Here is a 19705-nt window from a genome sequence, read left to right as displayed (position 1 = left end):
GAGTGACAGAAAAATAGCCAAGTTACATCAACTAGCTAAGAAAAACTTACGTAGAAAATATCATGCGTCTCTGTTTGGCTGTTGTTGACTTCTACTTGATAAGATAAGCATCTGCTATAAAAATTCTGTGGATTCTTCCATTGCACGTACAAGTTACCATTTTGGAAGAAGAGCCGTTTAATATGTGGGGGATCAGGTTTCACTGAAAGACAGAAATAGAAGCATACAAATTAGCTTCCAGGGTTCATTTTGATGAGGTTCATACACGGGTAGAGATAATGAAGGTCACAATGAATGGAGAAAGCTTATTTTAAGCTGCCTCGCCAAATGGATCTAACGAACATCTTCGGGGTGTCTGGAAGATGACGTGAACTCTGACCTGCATCCAGTTAGAACACGGATGGGGTATAATCAGGACATCTAGCTGTGACAGAGAATAAAGAAAAGAAGCCCTTAGGTCCACATGTGCATCCACCTAATGGATAACGGGGGGCACCGGGCACAAGGGGTTTCCCCAGGCGCCACTCACTTGCACAAAGACCCCAATTAAAACATTAGCCTCGTCTCTGTCACACGCCACGGCACGGATGAACCTCAAGGACCGTATGCTAAGTGAAATAAGCCCATCACAAACACTGTAGGATTCTACCCAGAAGAGGTACCTGAAGTAGTCAAAATCATAGAAAATAGAAAGCTGGTTACCAAGGGCTGGGGGAGGGGAAATCAGTGTTTAGTGGGCATCGAGTTTCAGTTCTAAAAAGATTTGAGAAAGTTCTAGAGATTTGTTGCACGCCAATGTGAATATACTTGACACCTCTGAACCGTATAGTCAAAAATGGTTACGACGGGAGGGGTGCCTGGGTGGCTGAGTCCGTTAACCGACAGACTCTTGCTTTCAGCTCAGGTCATAATCTCACGGTTCATGGGTTCGAGCCCTGAATCTGGCTCTATGCTGATGGTTCAGGGCCTGCTTGGGATTCTCTCTCTGCCCTCCCCCACACTCACTTTCTCTCTCTCTCTTTCTCTCTCTCTCAAAATAAATAAACTTTAAAAGCTAGTATTTAAAAAAAATGGTTACGATGGGAAATTTAATGTTATATGATTATAACCACAATTAAAAATAAAGTAAAAAAAGGGGGCATCTGGATGGCTCAGTTGGTTGAGTGTCCGACTTCGGCTCAGGGCATGATCTCGTGGTTCACGAGTTTGAGCCCCACGTCAGGCTCTGTGCTGACAACTCAGAGCCTGGAGGCTGCTTCGGATTCTGTGTCTCCCTCTCTCTCTGCCCCTTCCCTGCTCATGCTCTGTCTCTCTCTCTCTCTCTCTCTCTCAAAAATAAACATTTTTTTTTTAAATAAAGTAAAAAAACTAGCCTAGTCCATTTACTTTTTAATGAGTCAACTATGCTTAAGACTAAGCAACAGAAAAGAATTTGGATGAGGGGGTGCCTGGGTGGCTCAGTCAGTTTAGAGTCCGACTCCTGATTTCAGCTCGGGTCACGATCTCACAGTTCATGAGTTTGAGCCCCACGTCAGGCTCCACGCTGACAGTGCGGAGCCTGCTTGGGATTCTCTCTGCCTCCTTCTAGCTCTGTGCCCCTCCCCCACTTGCACGTGCTTTCTCTCTCTCTCAAAAATAAAAAGAAGAAGAAGAAGACGACGACAAAGAAGAAGAAGAAGAAGAAGAAGACGACGAAGAAGAGGAGGAGGAAAAGAATGGACAATGACAGAAAACAACTTGAAGCTATCATCTTCCAGCTGCGGAGGATCTCCCTTTTTGGCACCACTAATCTCCAGGAAGAAGGATAGGAAAACGAGCTTTGAAAGGTCCATCAAGGACAATCGGCCAAGCAAGAGGCAGGACAGAGAAGGGCTCAGATTATCCCACTTGGCAAGTTACCACGACCTCACTCCCCTGGCCTTCGGTCCACTAGTAGAATTCACTTCCATGACTGTCTGAAGGAGTGGTAAATAGTGTTCCAGTCGCAGACTTGGGAACCTGGTCAGTGCATGGTTATCTGCTGATATATTTTCTGTATCTCTCTCAGCCAGAATCTGAGCTCCCTGGTGGGACCTTGCAACACATAAATACACGTGATGCTTACAGTAGCCTGCTTTAGGGACTTACAGAACACGTATATACCTCACATCATTTGGAACTCATGACAATCCTTTGAGGTCAGAGGGACTTTCCAGGAAACGCTGAAAGAGAGTATATGCTTTGTCCGATGTGAAGACCTACGACCTCAAGCAGACATTTTGTTTTCAACTCGAGGCCTCTTTCTAATGGGCCAACACTCGGCTGCTTTGGTTGTTCTGACTGCTGGCTGCCTGTGCTGCCCAGCACGTTAGCTGGTTTGAGTATCGCTTCTGGTCACTCCTCCTCCAGTCCAGTCCTTTTTTCAACTAAGAGAACCTCAAGTATCATAAGTAAAAGAAGAGATTTTTTTTAACGTTTATTTATTTTGAAATGGGGGGGGGGGGTGGAGAGGGGCAGAGAGAGAGAGAGAGAGAGAGGGAGAGAGAAAATCTCAAGCTGGCAGTGCAGAGCCCGACACGGGGCTCGATCCCATGAACTGCAAGATCACGACTCGAGCCGAAAGCAAGAGTTGGACGCTTAACGGACTGCGCCACCCAGGTACCCCTAAAAGAGAACGGATCTTAAAAGACAGAGAGCCTGTATCCAATCTCGGTTCTACAGCTAACTGCGTGCTCTAAGTCTGAACACACTCAGAAGCAAATAAGAACAAAACATGTGACACACGGGCTCAAGAACCATTAGAATTTGCAAGCCTGCTTCTTTTAAAAAAACTCAAATAAAGGTATACATAAATGCAATCCTTTTTTCTGGGAAAATCCTAAAACCAGAATCGTCACTTTTTTAGTATCTGTATTGATGGTTCAAAAGACGTAATGCTTTTTTTTTTTTTTTTTTAATTTTTTTTTTTTTTCAACGTTTATTTATTTTTGGGACAGAGAGAGACAGAGCATGAACGGGGGAGGGGCAGGGAGAGAGAGGGAGACACAGAATCGGAAACAGGCTCCAGGCTCTGAGCCATCAGCCCAGAGCCTGACGCGGGGCTCGAACTCCCGGACCGTGAGATCGTGACCTGGCTGAAGTCGGACGCTTAACCGACTGCGCCACCCAGGCGCCCCGACGTAATGCTTTTTATCCACACTGTCGTACAGGACTTCTAAAACTTACCATGAGAAGTTAAAGGCACTATATTGAAGGATGGTCTAATTTTCCCCGCATTATCCTTGACCACTATTTGGACGCTGTGTTGTTCAAAACTGGAATCCTTCAAATTAGTCAAAGCAAAGGAACAACCAATGTGTTGACCTTCTCTATAGATGTTTTCACATTGAAGAATTTTTCCCAGGCTGCTGTGCCTGCAAGATATAAGGAGACAACCTTCTGGATTATTTGTAACAAGGTATTCAAGAAACAAAGGCAGACATTTGTTTGCTTTTCAATGACTGAAGAGGACCACGAAAAGCAGTATTTGCAATATGGAAAGATAGCTTTTCCCAAAACCCTGTTTTATATTGTGGCTCTGTTTCATACTCTAGGAAGAAACGAAGGTTCCTCTTCGATGAACACTTGTTTGTTTTTTTAAGTAAGCTCTACACTCAACGTAGGGCTCGAACTCACAACCCCGACATCAAGAGTCACATGCTCTACCGACTGAAGCAGCCAGGCGCCCTGACCCCTGATACTTTCAATAGCTATGGAGCCCTGCCTCCTTTCCCTCGTCTGTATGAGGGATGTTCCGAGGCCAGGATGAGAAGTTGTATGCTTCTTGAAAATGTCTCACGTGCTGAATTCCGTGGCTCTCCTCTGGCCCTTCGGTCTGCCTGCCTTGTTTTCTTGGCTTCTCCTCCCCCTTCTCTCTTCTCAGAGGGTTCACATCCAGTCCTCGGCCCTGTGCACATTCCTTTCTACTGCTTACGCCCTCATCCATCTTTCCCCGGTTTACCATTTCAATCCCTCAACTAGAATTTCTACACTGGGGATTCCTTGGAGCCAGTCCCAGATTTTTAACTGCTCCATTTGTGTGTTCCACTCTGGCGTCAAAGCCAACGTCCTTATGCCCTCTCTTCCCTGCTAAATTGCCTTTCTTTTAACCTTCCCCGTTCCCATCAGTCAGAGCTCGTTTTCTCTGGGCTCCTAGATTACAGCCTTTGAAATCACCCTTTCCCCCCTCCATCCGCCCCTCTTTTCCCTATATTCTATCACCAAATTCTGTCATTTCTTCCTCCACAAAGCTTCTTGGAGTCTCTCCTGCGACATTCCTGTGACCCTCGCCTTGTCTCACGCCCTAATCACTTCAGGCTTCCTGTCCTTTCCAGACTGACCCCCCTGACCTATGTTATTAGTGCCTTCCAATCACTGCCAGGTGGACGTTCCAGAATACAGTGGTTTTCTAAGTGTCTTACTCCACCACGTAGCTTTCAATGCCTTTGTAACCAGGTCTGCTGGCGTCTCATTTCCCATTTCGAACCTCTACACATACCTTTCCCCATTGATCACCAGCATCTAGCACAGCGCAGGCAGACAGAAGGCACTCATTACACTTTTCTGTCTAGGCTATCCAAGGATTCTCTCTTGTACTACCTGGCAGAAGACGGAGTCAAGCCTTACGTCAGCCACAATGGGAGTCGTGCAAAGGTTTCTACAGAAAGGAAGACAAACTTAAAAACGAACCAAGAGTAACGAGTCCCAAACTCTTGACTTGTTACCTCAGAATCACCTATAGCCATATACAATGAAGATTCCTCAAGCCCTCTCCTGAGATTCCTACTTAGCGGGTGTGGCCCAGGGCCTAGGAGTGAGCACTTTGGCAGCAATTCTCCAGGGGATTCTGCTGCAAATCGGGTTTTATGAAACTCAGATCCACTCTCATAAATAGAGTCAACTGATCTTTGACAAGGGAGCAAAAGCAATACAATGGGGGCAAAGATAGTCTCTTCAACAAATGGTGCTGGAACAACAAGATGTCCACGTGCCAAGAAGTGAATCCTGACACGGTCCTTACGCCATTCACAAAACCAACCTCACGATGGATCACAAACCTAAATGTAAGGTGCAAACTTCCAAAACTCTTAGGAGATAATACTGGGGAAAACCTAGATGAGCTGGGGTGTGGCGGTGACTTTTTGGACATAACACCAAAGATGTGATCTATATAAAAGAAATAATCACCTAGATTTCACTCAAATTAAAAATTGCTGGGGCACCTAGGTGGCTCAGTCGCTTAAGCATCTGACTTTGGTTCAGGTCATGATCTCACAGTTCCTGAGTCTGAGTCCCGCGTTGGGCTCTGTGCTGACAGCTCAGAGCCTGGAGCCTGCTCGCACTCTGTCTGTCTCTCTCACAAAAATAAACAAACATCAAAAAAAAAATTTCTGCCCTGTAAAAATGAATAGCAAGAGAGTAAGAAAAAGAAGCCACAGACTCGGAGAAAATGTTTGCAAAAGACATGTCTATCTTATAAAGGATAGTTCTCTAAAATATGCAAAGAATTCAGGGTGCCTGGCTGGCTCCATCAGAAGACCATGTGACTCTTGATCTCGGGGTCATGAGTTTGAGCCCCCATGTTGGGTGTAGAGATTACTTAAATAGAAACTAAACAAATTAAAAAATATATATATATACAAAGAATGTTTTTTTTAGAGAGACAGAAAGAGAGAGTGTAAGCAGGGGAGAGGGGGCAGAGGGAGAGAGAGAAAAGATCTTAAGCGGGCTTCCCGCTCATGGAGCCTGATGCAGGGCTTGATCCCATGACCCTGGGATCATGCCCTGAGCCAAAATCAAGAGTCGGACATTCAAGCAACTGAGCCACCCAGGCGCCCCAAGAGTTCTTAAAATAATAAGAAAACAACCCAATTACAAAATGAGCTAAAGAGTTTCATAGGCACCTCACCAAAGAAGATTAACAGATGGCAAAGAAGCCTATGGAAAGACGTCCCACATCATATGTCATCTGGGAAATGCAAATTAAAGCAACAAGATATCACTACACACCTATTAGCATGGCCAAAATCCGGAGCACTGACAACATCAAATGCTGGGGATGGTATGGAGCAATAGGAACTCTCATTCACTGCTGGTGGGAATGCAAAATGGTACAGCCACTTTGGGACACAGTTTGGTGGCTTCGTACAAAACTAAACCTGCTCTTCCTATATGATCAGCAATTGTGCTCCTTGGTATTTACCTAAAGGAGTTGAAAATGTACATCAATTTTATAGCAGTTGTACATCAAACGTTTATAGCAGCTTTATTCATAATTGCCAGAATTCAGAAGCAACTAAGACATCCTTCAGCAGGCGAATGGAGAAATCAACTGTGGTGCATCCACACAATGGGATATTATTCAGCATGGAAAAAAAAAAGAGGTATCACGCCATGAAAAGACATGGAGGAAACTTAAATGTGTATTAACTAAGTGAAAGAAGCCAATGTGAAAAGGCTACATGCTGTATGATTCCAACTCTATGACATCCTGGAAAAGGCACAATTATGGAGACAATGAAAAGATCAGCGGCTGCAGGCATTGTAGAGGGAAAGATGAATAAACAGGCAGAGGACAGGGGATTTTTTAGGACAATGAAAATACTCTGCATGATATTATAACAATAGATACATGTCATAATACATTTGTCCGAACCCACAGAATATACAACACCAAAAGTGAGCCTGAAGGTAAATGGACTTTGAGTGATCAGGATGTATCAGTGCAGGTTCATCAACTGTAACAAACATATATCTCTCTGATGGGGGGGAGGGGACGGATATTGATGATGGGGGAGGTTATGAATTGTGAGGGCAGCGGGTATTTGGAAAATCTCTATCTTCCCCTCAACTTGGTTACAAGCCTAAAACTTCTCTACAAAAAAAAAAAAAAGGTCTTTAAAAACAAACCCCCAAACTCAGATCTAATGTATTTTATTCCCTCAAACACTATGCAAAGAAATATTTAAATACCTAAAATGCTCTTGCCCCTTAAGAGACAGTACATAAAGTTTTTCTCCTGGTCGTAGGCCTCTGTAGTTCATGAATGAACACAGCCTTAAAAACTAAGTTAGTGCCGCGGCTAGTTTTTAGCTCAGACAGGCCTGGAATGTTTTCTGCCCACACCCAGAAACAGAAACTGAAGAAACTTATGAGACTTTTGTTACATAACTAAAAAAAAAATATATATATATATATATATACATATATATATATGCAGAAAATTAATTTTTTTTCATCTCATGAAAGGAACTTCTCTAGTGGTTAATCTTTAAGATTCTTTTCTCACTTCTGTACCCCAAGTATTTCACATACTCTCATGGATCCCAGATAGGAAATTAAAAAAAAAAATCGGTTGTAATTTAGAAAAAAGAACAAAAGGGGAAATATTGGCTTTTGAATAGACAACTTTTGGGGCCTTCTTGTGCAATATCAGATAAGAACCTGAGCTAGAAGGCACTCAGGTGCTTCCTGCTAAAATTCACACACGGAAATTCTCCATGGACTCACACTATAGGGATAAGGAGGAAATGGACAAATTTAAAGACTATTTCCCCAACTCTGAAGATGATTAATGTGGTACAAAATTCCCTAAAATTCACTGGCAGAGCTAGTCTGTAGCTATTGAGGTCAGGCTCCGTGTAATGCCAGACTAGCCCTGCAGGACCCGAAGTCACGGCCCTGGAGTTTCAAAGTGATTCTCCATCTCCTAACTGGGGCTTAGGGAAACCATCTCTGACTGCTTGACATGATTTAAACTGGTACCTAAACCAATTCCAAGCACTTGATAGCAAATGAGCCATGCATCTGCCTTTCTTTTGTGGTTTTGGTTGGAAAGGATCTCTCTAGGGGAGGGCAGGGGAGGAGGAGGTAAGAACTAGCTCCTGATTCTTCCAAGTGGTGGAAGAAGCCAGCAATGTGTACCGGCTACACCTGCACGGGAGCGCGGATGAATAATAAAAACACAATGTAGCTCCCGCGGATGAATAATAAAAACACCCTGTAGCTCCCTCGCACGGAGTGCTCCCTCGGCGTGTGTTAGCAGTGAGGTGCAGCTCCAAACGCTTTTCACACAGTAACAGCCCTTACAACAACCTTAAGAGGCAGCACTAGTGTGACTGTGACCATTTAACAGATTATAAAACTGAGGCTTAGAGACAGGGGGCCTGCCCCAAATCACACTGCTAGCATAGAAGAGGGCTAAGATTTAAATCCTGGCAGTGTGGCTCCAGAAAAGAATAAGCTGTGGGGTGCTGAGGGCAGAAGGATATACTCTGTACCAGCACTGTCCAACAGAATTTCCCGGGATTATGGAAATGTTTGCTATCTGTGCTGTCCAAGGCAGGAGCCACTAGCCACGTGGGAAACTGACTAGTAAGACTGAGCAACTGAAGTTTTCATTCGACAGATCTTTAATTAATTGAAATTGATATGTAAATAGTCACAGGTGAGTTGTGGCTTCTGTGTTAGCACAGGTCACATATACTGGAGAAGGAGTCCACTCTGATGACCCATGGTGGGAATACGTATAACAAGAGTGGTATCCCTGTGGTATACCTGTCCCCTCAGGTACCAGTCAACCACCACTCTCTTCAGATGGCTTCCTGAGCCACCTCCTAGGGTTGTAGATTATACTCTGCACAGAGGCGGCAACTGAGGGCTGAGAGCCAGCCCAAGCACTCTCTGCTGCCGGCTTTGACAAGATGCTGCATCGGCCCAGAGGAAGGGAAACGCTTCAACCCAGAGGAAGAAGAATGCTTTTTCAAAATTGGTGGGTCCGATTTTTTGTAATTTATTCACCCAGAGGGGGTGCTGGTTTTGCAGTCTGCAAGACGACTTGTTTTGTGCCAGTGCATGCCTCAAGGCACTTCCCGCTCTTCCTCTCACAGGAACTCCCAGGACAGGGGCGCCTGGGTGGCTCAGTCGGTTAAGCGTCGGACTCTTCCTTTCGGCTGAGGTCACGATCTCAGTTTCATGAGTTCGAGCCCTAGGTCAGGCTCTGCACTGGCAGCGAGGAGCCCACTTGGGATTCCTCTCTCTCTCTCTCTTTCTGCCCCTCCACTGCTCTCTCTCAAAATAAATAAATAAACTTAAAAAAAAAAAAAAACCTTAAAAAAAAAAAAAAGAACCCCTAGGATGCAGCCTCCATTAACCTCTAGTACACGTTGACTCCTATATCCCAGTTACTTTCCTGCACAGTCGGCCATGGAATGAGATACAGCTTTAAGACTTTTCCTTCCTTCCTCTGAACCTTCTATAGACACAGACTTTTTTGAGGTTTTCCCTGTGATTTTTCCCATAACAACTCCTGGGAAAGCAAGGAGTTAACAGCATAAGAAACACAAGGATGCTACCAACTTCTAAGACTGTAGTAACAGCTCTCCCCAGATTGCACTGCAACATTGTCAGAGGCAATCTTTCTTTCTTTTCTTTTCTTTCTTTTCTTTCCTCTTTCTTTCTTTCTTTCTTTCTTTCTTTCTTTCTTTCTTTCCTTCCTTTCCTTTCTTTCCTTCCTTTTCTTTCTTTCCTTTCTTTCTTTCCTTCCTTCTTTCTTTCCTTTCTTTCCTTCCTTCTTTCCTTTCTTTCTTTCCTTTTCTTTCTTTCCTTCCTTTCTTTCTCTCTCTCTCTCTTTCTTTTTCTTTTCTTTTCTTTTCTTTTTTCTTTCTCCCATACATGGAGCCTAATGCAGGGCTTAAATTCACAACCCTGAGATCAAGACCTGAAGTTGAGATCAAGAGTTGGATGCTTAACCGACTGAGCCACCCAGGTGCCCCACAGGCTTAGTTCTCTGACCCCTTCACTAGCAATTCTTTGGGGAGTCCGATCTACTCAATGCTTGTCTCTTTTAACTCCTGAACTAAAATGCTCCTGGAGTTGCTTACCCGTCCTAAGTCCTCCTGCCAATCCCAAATGTTCTCTAAGCTTCCTTGGATGGTACCACGCATTTAAAACTTATTTCTGGAGCACCTTCCGTGTGTCAGCCACTGAGGGTAACAAGACACAGCCGCTCTCAAGGGAGATAAGTAAACAGGAAGTGACAACACATTGTGCTGAGTTCTATGTCGCAGGAAAATGCAAGGTACCGTGGGACATGACGACCCGGCACGTATCTAGACTTCGGAGGCCAAGGGAGGCTTTCTGTGAAGGAAGCGGTGTGTGAGCTGAGATTAGGGCAAAGCAGAGGGGAAAGGACAAGGGCTGGGCTGGGAGGGGATGCAGGGTGCTTCCCCTGTTGTGCTGGAGTGTCTGAAGGGTCTGTTTGAGGAACCGAAAGGAGCTTGGCCCAGGCCGGCAGGCAGGATGCAAGAGGCTGGAGGTGTGCAGGGGAGAGGAGGCTGAGGCCAGACAGGCGGAAGGAGCGCGGTCAGAAAGGGCTTTGTCCGTAGTGCTGAGGAGTGTGGGCCTTATGGCAAAGCCACCGGGCCGCCGCTGCCGGGCTTTGATGAAAGCAGAAACGAGTGCCACAAGTGGGCAAGCAAAACTACAATGCCTCACACGAGAACTGTTGATCTCGGAGGAAAGAAAGACACCCTCAAGACTGAACCACACCGTGTCAGTGCCACCTGGCCTCACATGCAGTGCTTCTCAACGCTGTCAGGAGTGCCCTGTGAGCCGATGGGGGTGGGGAGGGGGGAGGTGAATGCAAATCCCCGGGGCCTCCCTGGAAGGTCCTGGCCAAACAGTCCTGTGATTTTCTGCATTCTAGTCCACGAGACACAGAGTGCCCGGAGATACCAAAAATACTTCTCATCAAGTCATCGGGCCAAATGGACATTCCAGCAGCCAGCCCCGTGTTTATGCTATAGTTTCAGAAGTCCCGGACACGGCCCTCCGCACCCCATTGTGTCAGAAGCAGTCTGAATGAAGGACCGAAAGGGGGACAGAGCCATGTGGAGAGCACACAGCCAATGCAAGATCTCCGGCGTCCGTAGCCTGGTATCACAGTGACTAAACACACCCCTTCCTGAACACTCCTCCCCAGAACCCGGCCCCGGAGAGCCCCCCACCATCTGTGCAGTCCACCCCCTTCACAAAGCCCCCCCAGCCTTGCCCCGCTGCCACCCCAAGGTCCACACTAGCTTCTAAAATGAGTTTGTGCCTCCGCTAGCCTTCATCATACACGTATTTTTATACACGTAACTGCGCCGGGTGATGTCTCCCCCTCCACATCTCAAACTTCACGAGCAAAGAGCCACGTTTCTTATCTCCGCTGCCTATTCAGTGCTGTAGCCACAACGTGTGCCAAATAAAGTTTTATTGGACTGAACTGTTTAACCTGGTCCTTTCTGCCTTGTTCTGTTGCTAACAATTCTAGGCTCTAAAGGAAAGGAAATGCTTAAAGTTGAATTTAGAAATTTAACAAATTTTGCAGATGTGCTCACAAACTTCAGATAGAAGTTATTTTGTGGGGAGCTAACCTACTTTTTTTTTTATAGCTGTTTTCCGGGCACCGGGGTGGTTCAGTCAGTTGAGCGTCCGACTCTTGATTTCCGCTCCTGGCCGTGGGATCAGGCCTGGGTCTGGCTCCACGCCGAGTGTGGAGCCTGCTTAAGATTCTCCCTTTTGTTCTCTGCCCCTCTCCCCCACCACTCACACCCTCTCTCTAAAGACAACAACAGGGGCGCCTGGGTGGCTCAGTCGGTTGGGCGTCCGACTTCGGCGCAGGTCATGGTCTCGTGGTCCGTGAGTTCGAGCCCCCCGTCGGGTTCTGTGCTGACAGCTCAGGGCCTGGAGCCTGCTTCGGATTCTGTATCTCCCTCTCTCTGACCCTCCCCCATTCATGTTCGGTCTCTCTCTGTCTCAAAAATAAATAAATGTTAAAAAAAATTTTAAAGACAAAAACAAACAAAAATAGTTTTCTTATTGCTTCCTTAATTTTTTTTTATCAACGTATACTTGACATACAATGTTACAATAGTTTCAGGTGTTGAGCCAACCTATTTTTTATCCCTGGGCATGATAGCATTTTCCTTTTGAAAGGTAGACACCCATCATTCACACATTGCTGGTAGGAATGTAAACTGGTACAGCCACTCTAGAAAATAGTTTGGCAGTTTTTTATAACACCAAATATGTAATTACCATATGACCCAGCAATTGCACTCTTGGGCATTTACTCCAGAGATACAAAAAGTTGTGTTCACATAAAAACCTGAGCATGAGAATTTATAGCAGTTTTATTCATAATTGCAAAAAATTAGAAACGATGGAGATATCAAGGAATAAATGTTCAAGGAATAAATGTTTAAACAAACTGGTACCTCCATACCATGAAAGTTAAAAAAAAATGAACTATTGATACACAAAACAATTTGGAGGGACCTCAAGGGTATTATGCAGAGTTTAAAAAAAAAGTCACCCTCAAACAGTCATATGCTCTAAGAGTCTATTCCAGTAACATTCTCTTTTTTTAATGTTTATTTATTTATTTTGAGAGAGAAAGAATGAGCGGGGGAGGGGCAGAGAGAGAGAGAGGGAAGGAGAATCTCAAGCAGACTCCATGCTTTCAGCGCAGAGCCCGACGTGGAGCTCAGTCTCACAAACCGTGAGATCGTGAGCTGAGCCAAAACCAAGAGTTGGACGTCCAACCAACTGAGCCACCCAGGCGCCTCTATTCCAGTAACATTCTTGAAATGACAAAATTATAGAGATAGAGAACAGATTAGTAGCTGCCAGAGGTCAGAGACTTGGGGGAAAGTAATGCAGGGTGAGGGGGTGCAGAAAGGAGTAGGGTATGGCTATAAAATGGCAACTCAGGGGATCCTTGTGGTTATGGAACTATTCTATATTTACACATGTGATAAAATTGCATAGGACTACACACACACACACACACACACACACACACACACTGTTGCATGTGACACAGGTGAAATTTGAATTAGGTGGGTGGATTGTACCCACAGCAACTTTCTGGTTTTGATATTGCATTCTGGTTACAGACAGATAAACGGTACACTGGGATCTCCCTGTGCATTTTTTTGCAACATCCTAGGGATCTACAATTTTTAAAGATATTTTTAGAAAGTAGACACCAAAAGCAGATGCATTTTCTACTGAAGCATACTGCCTCCCCTTGGGTTTGTGAAAAGAATAGCAATAAAGAAGATGTGATTGTTGGGGCGCCTGGGTGGCTCAGTCGGTTAAGCGTCCGACTTCGGCTCAGGTCGTGATCTCACGGTCCGCGAGTTCGAGCCCCGCGTCGGGCTCTGTGCTGACAGCTCAGAACCTGGAGCCTGCTTCGGATTCTGTGTCTCCCTCTCTCTCTGCCCCTCCCCCGTTCATGCTCTGTCTCTCTCTATCTCAAAAATAAATAAACATTAAAAAAAAATTTTTTTAAAAAGAAGATGTGATTGTTGAATCACTGTGTTGTACACCTGAAGCTAATAGAACATTGTATGTTAATTATACCTCAATTAAAAACAATGATAAATAAAGCCAAAAAAACAGCTTGTTCTTTTTCAGTTTTGGTTTTTTGTTTGTTTTAATGTTTATTTATTTTGGGAGAGACAGAGTACAAATGGGGGAGGGGCAAGAGAGGGATGCAGAGAGAGAGAGACGGATACAGAGAGAGAGAGAGAGAGAGAGAGAGAATCCCAAGCAGACTGTGTGTTGTCAGCACAGAGCCCGACGTGGGGCTCGAACTCACGAACCGTGAGATCGTGATGTGGGCCGAGATCAAGAGTTGGACGCTCAACCGACTGAGCCACCCAGGCGCCCCTCAGTTTTGGTTTTTAATTAGGTTAGAGCCCAGTGCTCTCCAAACAAAAGCAATCCATTCCTCCCCCGCAAGTCTCCTGCACACACTCACCAGTAGTAGAGAGTATAGTTGGTGTCGGGACTTGTGTTCCTTCCAGGGAGCCAAGTACACTTCATGTAGCTCAGGTTGTGCCAAACGCATTGGAGCTCAGTCACAGCAGACTCAGGATCACCTGCAATATCCAGCCAAGGGTTTAGGCTCCTTCTTTCCCTGCCAGGCAAACCTGCCAATCCCTCTGGGGCATGGGGGATGGTGAGAGTGTCTTCCCAGAAAGCCAATCCCTAATCTCTCATGCCATTTTACCCACAAGGCACCCAGGATGGAGAAAACCTACATCTGACTCGCTCAAAACTCTCTCTCTCACCTCCAGATACCGAGGAAATAGCTTTACCATCCCTGTGGGACCCTAACTTTGTAGCCCTAACTGGAGAGAGAGTCTAAAGGTCAAATAGTATTTCAATCGTAGGAAGTGAGTACGGAATTCCTAAATGAAAGTGAAAATACAAACGACCCATATATACCTACCTGTCTTTCAAGAAAACAAGTCTACTGAGTCACCATTCACCTTCCTGTCTTTTGACCCCTACTAACACATCTTGTTTTAAAGACTAAACAAGCATTCCTCCTGAAGCAACTCGGGGAAAAGTTAAGCATAACATCACTCTTGGTAGTTGTTTGCTGTGGATTATGACTTTACGAGCCCTATCGTCTTTATCATCTGAAATCTCGACCTTTATAAAGCCTTTGGAGTTAGGGCATCATGTCACCAAGTTAAATGCCTCTGCTTAAAATGCAAACTTGCTATCCCTCAGGATTCTTGAAGGGGTACTGGACTGAGCCGTCATCAACTGTTTTACTGGCACAATACGACGTAGGCTTTTTCAGATTATTCCTTAAACTCCCAAAGAAATGAGAAAAGGGGAGCTAAGTTGTTTTAAACCATGTTCCCAGTCTCATGGCAGTACTGAATTTTATCCTTTTACAAAGACGACTTCATATACTTTTGATCGGTGCAAGGCAGGCAGAGAGGATGGTCTGGAGACCAGGCCACATAGCGCTAAGGTCTGGTGGTGGGAGAGGGAACCTTCCAAACAAGGGGCAACATGACATTAATAGATAGTACGTACACAGGATTTGCTCTTGCCAGGCCCTATTCTAACTACCTCACCTCGAGTGACTTACATCACCCTTTCAACGGTCCTGGCAGGAAGTACTGTCATCATCCCCATTTTACAGATGAGGAAAGTGAAGGCGGGAGGGGCTAAGTGACCTGCCGAAGGTCACACGGCTACTGGTTGGCAGAGCTGAGACTTCAGCTTGGACATCTGCTCTCTGGCAGCCCTGCTCTTAATCAGTATACACCCCTCCCTCCATGCGAGCCAAGAGCCAGAAGAATCTGGGTGATGGGTGGGAAGGGAACTGGGGGCCAATGACCGACCTGACTACGTGACAGCTGTGCCCAGGGCTGGTCTTGAACTGGAGCAGGGCCCACGGGCCCCTTTTCCTTTTCTAACACCTTTCCCCAAATATGTCCCGTTTATCAAGCTAATCTTTCTAAACAGGAAGACAGTATTTTGGCTTTTTTAAGGTACTGGACCTGTAATCTAAAGACCTAGGGCAACTCACTCAGTTCCCCTCTTCCTCATGGAATGGGTCCGGGTAACTTGCTCACATCACAAGACAAGCTGGGGCTCCTGGGTGACGCAGTCGGTTAAGCATCTGACTCAATTTCAGCCCAGGTCACGATCTCACGGTTGTGAGACTGAGCCCCGCTTCAGTCTCCACGCTGGGCATGAAACCTGCTTAAGATTCTCTCTCTCCCTCTCCCTCTGTTCCTCGCCTACTTGCAGGCTCGCTCTCCCTACCAAAAAAAAAAATTAAAAAAAAAAAAACACAACAAGCTTATGAGGCTTAATTTAGGGGAAGGGTGTATATGTGTGCATATCACATTCCAAATTACTTATTTTTGAGAGGGGTGGGAGGGGCAGAGAGAGAGGGGGACAGAGGATCCAAAGTGAGCTCTGCGCTGACAGCAATGAGCCCAATGCAGGGCTCGAACTCACGAACCATGAGATCGTGGCCTGAGCCGAAGCCAGACGCTCAACTGACTGAGCCACCCAGACATACCCGTATTCCAAATTATTAAGTGCTATGTAACTACTAGGCATTTACTCAAGTTGTGAGCACTTCGAAAGCAGGGACATCCTCATATTTATCATTGTGTTGTCAGCACCTAGTACAATGCCTGGAGCTTATCAGACTCAGCAAGTATCTGAAAATTGAATGAATTAATGAACACCGAACATGAGCATATGGATAATTTGGATTTATGCTCTAAATACCACCAAACAGTGCTTTCAGCTGTTACCTTCAGGGGGCGGGGTGCATTTTTCCACCAAAATGCTAGGATTGTCACTTTCATTGGTGCTACACTGGGATCCCACTTGCAGACAAATCCTCTCGTTCAGGGGCACTTCTTTTGAACGATGGGTTTCAGGAGCAATTTTCTAAGGTTAGGAAGTTTTAAAAAGGCATTATTACTGTAGCAAATACACAGAAATACACTCAGCTAATAAAACACTGGCATGTTCAAATGTGTAAAAAAAAAAATGGAAAGTTATCAGATGGCATAAAACAGTGACTCTCAACCTGGGGTGATTTTGCTTCCCCCGCCCCGCTCCCCCCCGCCCCCCCGGAGGACTTTTGATAAAGTCTAAGAATATTTTTGGTCACCGGAACGTAGGAGGGGGCTGCCAGTGGCGTCTAGTAGGCAGCGGCCAAGGATGCTGCTCAACATGGTACAAGGCACAAGACAGCCTTCCCTCCCCTTACGACAAAGAATTATCCCGCACCAAATCTCAGCAGTGCCACGGCTGAGAAACCCCAGTACAGATAAAAGACAATTTCCTACATTTTAAATGTACAAACATTATGACATTTACCTATAAACCTACTATGCTAACACATCAACTGTCTAAAAGCAACTTTAAAGGAAACACGATAAGATGATCAATATTCCATTCCTAACCAGATGCAGTATCATGATCAAGATCAAGGTGAAAAACTGCTTTAAGAATCCAGTGACCCTGGTCACTTCTGAGGGCAGGAAGTAAAGGAGGGCCTGGGGACCACAGAGAGACTTTTCATTAAACATCTTCCTGCACTGTTTGGCCATTTTTTAAAAATCTTATTTATTTTTGAGAGAGAGGCAGAGACAGAGACAGAGCGTGAGCGGGGGAGGGGCAGAGAGAGAGGGAGACACAGAATCCGAAACAGGCTCCAGGCTCCGAGCGGTCAGCACAGAGCCAGACACGGAGCATGAACCCACAGACCGCGAGATCATGACCTGAGCCGAAGTTGGACGTTTAACCGACTGAGCCACCCCGGTGCCCCATGTCTGACCATTGTGACTACCTCACACACGCACAGAAATGTCAAGGGTTGTTCAGAGAACCACACCCTTATTCTGAAGAGTAGATGACCATTCCTGATAGCATACAGATGTGAATCACAAATCTGGTGGTTAGGATTTAGAATGAGGAGATTAGAGGGCTCTTTAGGAAATTAACATTTCCCAAACTGACAGAGTTGGAATAATTCTGAAGCTGCTTTTAATCAGGGCTCCAAGGAGCTTCCTGTTTTGCAATAGTTTCTGACTCAAGTTGGAGATAGCACTTCCTTTCATATACGTGCTGCCGGCCCTGAAGTGAAAACTTTGTCACGGCTGCCTCTGTCTGCCATCCTAAAGAGCTGCTCTGCCATTTCAGAGGCCGGCTGCCAGCTGAGTGTAAGGACAACTGTGAGATACCCCCGAAAGCAAGACATTAAGGGTGCCCTCTGAGAGGGAGCTAGTACATCAACAATTAATGAATCACAGCAAAGACAGGAAAAACATCACATCAGAGACTGAAGAGCTTTAGGCCCAGGCACAACAGCACTCTGAAAAGGGACTTACCTGGTCAGCCCTGAGGAAACAAAGAAAAAGAAAGGTGTGTGAGCAACCTTCTGGCCGGCAGAAGGTTCTGGGGGGGATCTAGCTCCACGGACACTAATTCTGTGCCACCGGCAAAGCTCTGCCTTTCTGCAGTGGGACCTCCAGCCGCTCTTAGCCAAATACATTTTCACAACTCATTTCTGATCCTTCACAAGAAACCGACTCACCATTTGGCTTTCTATGGCGGTGCTGCCTACAGGGATGGAACACGCCAGTTATGCCAGCACAAAGCTTTCTGGAATTTTTTTTTTTTCCCCTGAGAGAGCTCTCACGGCAAAGGAAGGAATCGGCCCTCGAGAGTGGCCTGTGTGCCGAGGAGGTGAGCGCTCTCAGCCCGTGAAAGCGGAGACCGGCCCCGGGACTGTGGGCAGGGAGGCGCGAAGGCCCCGGGATGCAAATGTCACCCACCTCCCAGTCTCACCAAGCACCAGTCCCATGTAGCTCAAGGTAAGTTAATATGCAATTGGCACGAAAGAAGTAGAAACCCCAACTGTCAACGACCGCCAAGTCCAGCACACCTTTATCAGACAAGGAACTAAACCCCTTCCAGCAGATCTTGATGAGGTACGTGCGATGGCTCCCACGTGACTTTCGGCTGGCTGCAGTGACTCATTCCACGGGTAGCTGCTGTATGACACGAGGCTCCACCCCTCAGGGAATCTGGGCTCCTTTGAAAATTTATCAAAATCCAAGGCCAGAGTCCTGAAATGATCCCTCCCCCTCAGGACCAACGTTCATTTGGCCGGATCACACCTTTCCCAATTCCAGATTCCTTTCTCAGTAGGAAAAGCGCGTCGGCCTCGGCTTTTGCCTCTCTGGATGCCTGGATGGCACAACAGCTCTTTAATTTATTCACCTAGTGAGACTTGCCTATCTCTTGGTGACGAAAGATACCTAATCTGATGCCAAAGCACATAAATCAGCGTTCTTTTAACAACAACCAGCCAAAAAAACAAAAACAAAACCTGATGCCAGATCCTTCTTCGACTCACCAGACTGGGAAACTAGGAGATATTGCTACAACAATGGTGGAGGGCAGCCACTTAAAACTAATCTTGTATTTAAAAAAACAAAAATCGTATATGAATCCCTGTCTCTTGTGTTCATGGCCCTCCAATCTGAAGACTGAAAGTGACCTCAAGGGTTTATCTCATTTAGCAACGTAAGACCTCTAGACGGTCTCACAAGCCCCCCTAACATGTACAAACTATCCTAAAGCCACTACTGCGATCTGCTTCAAAGCGTATACCAGACAATCTGATGATCTTAATGCTTTGTCCAAAGGATGAGAAGGGGAAAGGGAAACCACTCCTGCCACTCGTTCTCAGCCTCAGGACTGAAAAACTTCAAAAGGTCACATGGGATATCTCCCATCATTGATTAGAAGAGATAATCCGTGTTTCTCACAACTGTGGCACTGACAGCACCAACGGTCAGAGGTCAGGTGGCTGGAATATAAATGAGCAGGCCTCAGGCAGAGGTCACTTTTCATGGTTTCCATCTGGTCTCCCCAGGGGCAAAATGGAGGGTGATGTTAGGCTGAACCATATGACCTATAAAAGCAACAATTTCATGTGATTCGACGTAGCAAGAAAAAGAAGAAGAAAAAGGGACGATTATGGAACATGAGCTCGGGGCCAGGTGCATTGCGAACATCCTCTCCTCTAATGCACGCGCCGCTGACGTCGGGTGGGTCCCACCCCGGCATTTTACAAACAAGGAAATGAAGGCTCGGGGAGGTTAAGTGACCTGCCCAGGGTCACACGCCTTGACAGGGGAAGAGACACACCGTCAAACCCAATCCTCTCTGATTCCACTGCCTCCTACGGTCGCTTTCAAGTCTCAGTTTCTGTGTCTCTCCTGTGGAGTCGGCCCCATTTCCAGGCTACGGTACCACCGTGTCTACGCGACCGACCCTCGAGTGTGCTTGGCTG

At 46.0% G+C, this 19705-nt stretch overlaps 1 protein-coding gene and 1 long non-coding RNA gene across 2 annotated transcripts in view; one reads left to right on the top strand and one right to left on the bottom strand.

Moving 5' to 3' along the window:
* The window catches only part of IL13RA1 (interleukin 13 receptor subunit alpha 1), a 59356-nt gene that overhangs the window by 29101 nt on the left and 10550 nt on the right, over positions 1-19705 (bottom strand). Inside the window, exons 3-6 of the mRNA XM_045470978.1 lie at positions 16146-16284; positions 13829-13949; positions 3205-3392; positions 51-202 (exon numbers count right to left, since the gene is read on the bottom strand). Coding sequence (XP_045326934.1) covers positions 51-202; positions 3205-3392; positions 13829-13949; positions 16146-16284 — 600 coding nt within the window. The remainder of the gene's footprint in view (positions 1-50; positions 203-3204; positions 3393-13828; positions 13950-16145; positions 16285-19705) is intronic.
* LOC123594236 lies at positions 10070-11284 on the top strand. Its single transcript, XR_006710716.1, has 2 exons — positions 10070-10624; positions 10724-11284. It is a non-coding gene; the product is annotated as an uncharacterized LOC123594236 (long non-coding RNA).

Source organism: Leopardus geoffroyi, chromosome X (assembly GCF_018350155.1).
Source record: "Leopardus geoffroyi isolate Oge1 chromosome X, O.geoffroyi_Oge1_pat1.0, whole genome shotgun sequence".
Lineage (NCBI taxonomy): Eukaryota > Metazoa > Chordata > Mammalia > Carnivora > Felidae > Leopardus > Leopardus geoffroyi.
Note: the sequence above shows the minus strand (reverse complement) of the source record. Positions and strands in the feature narration are given on the sequence as shown.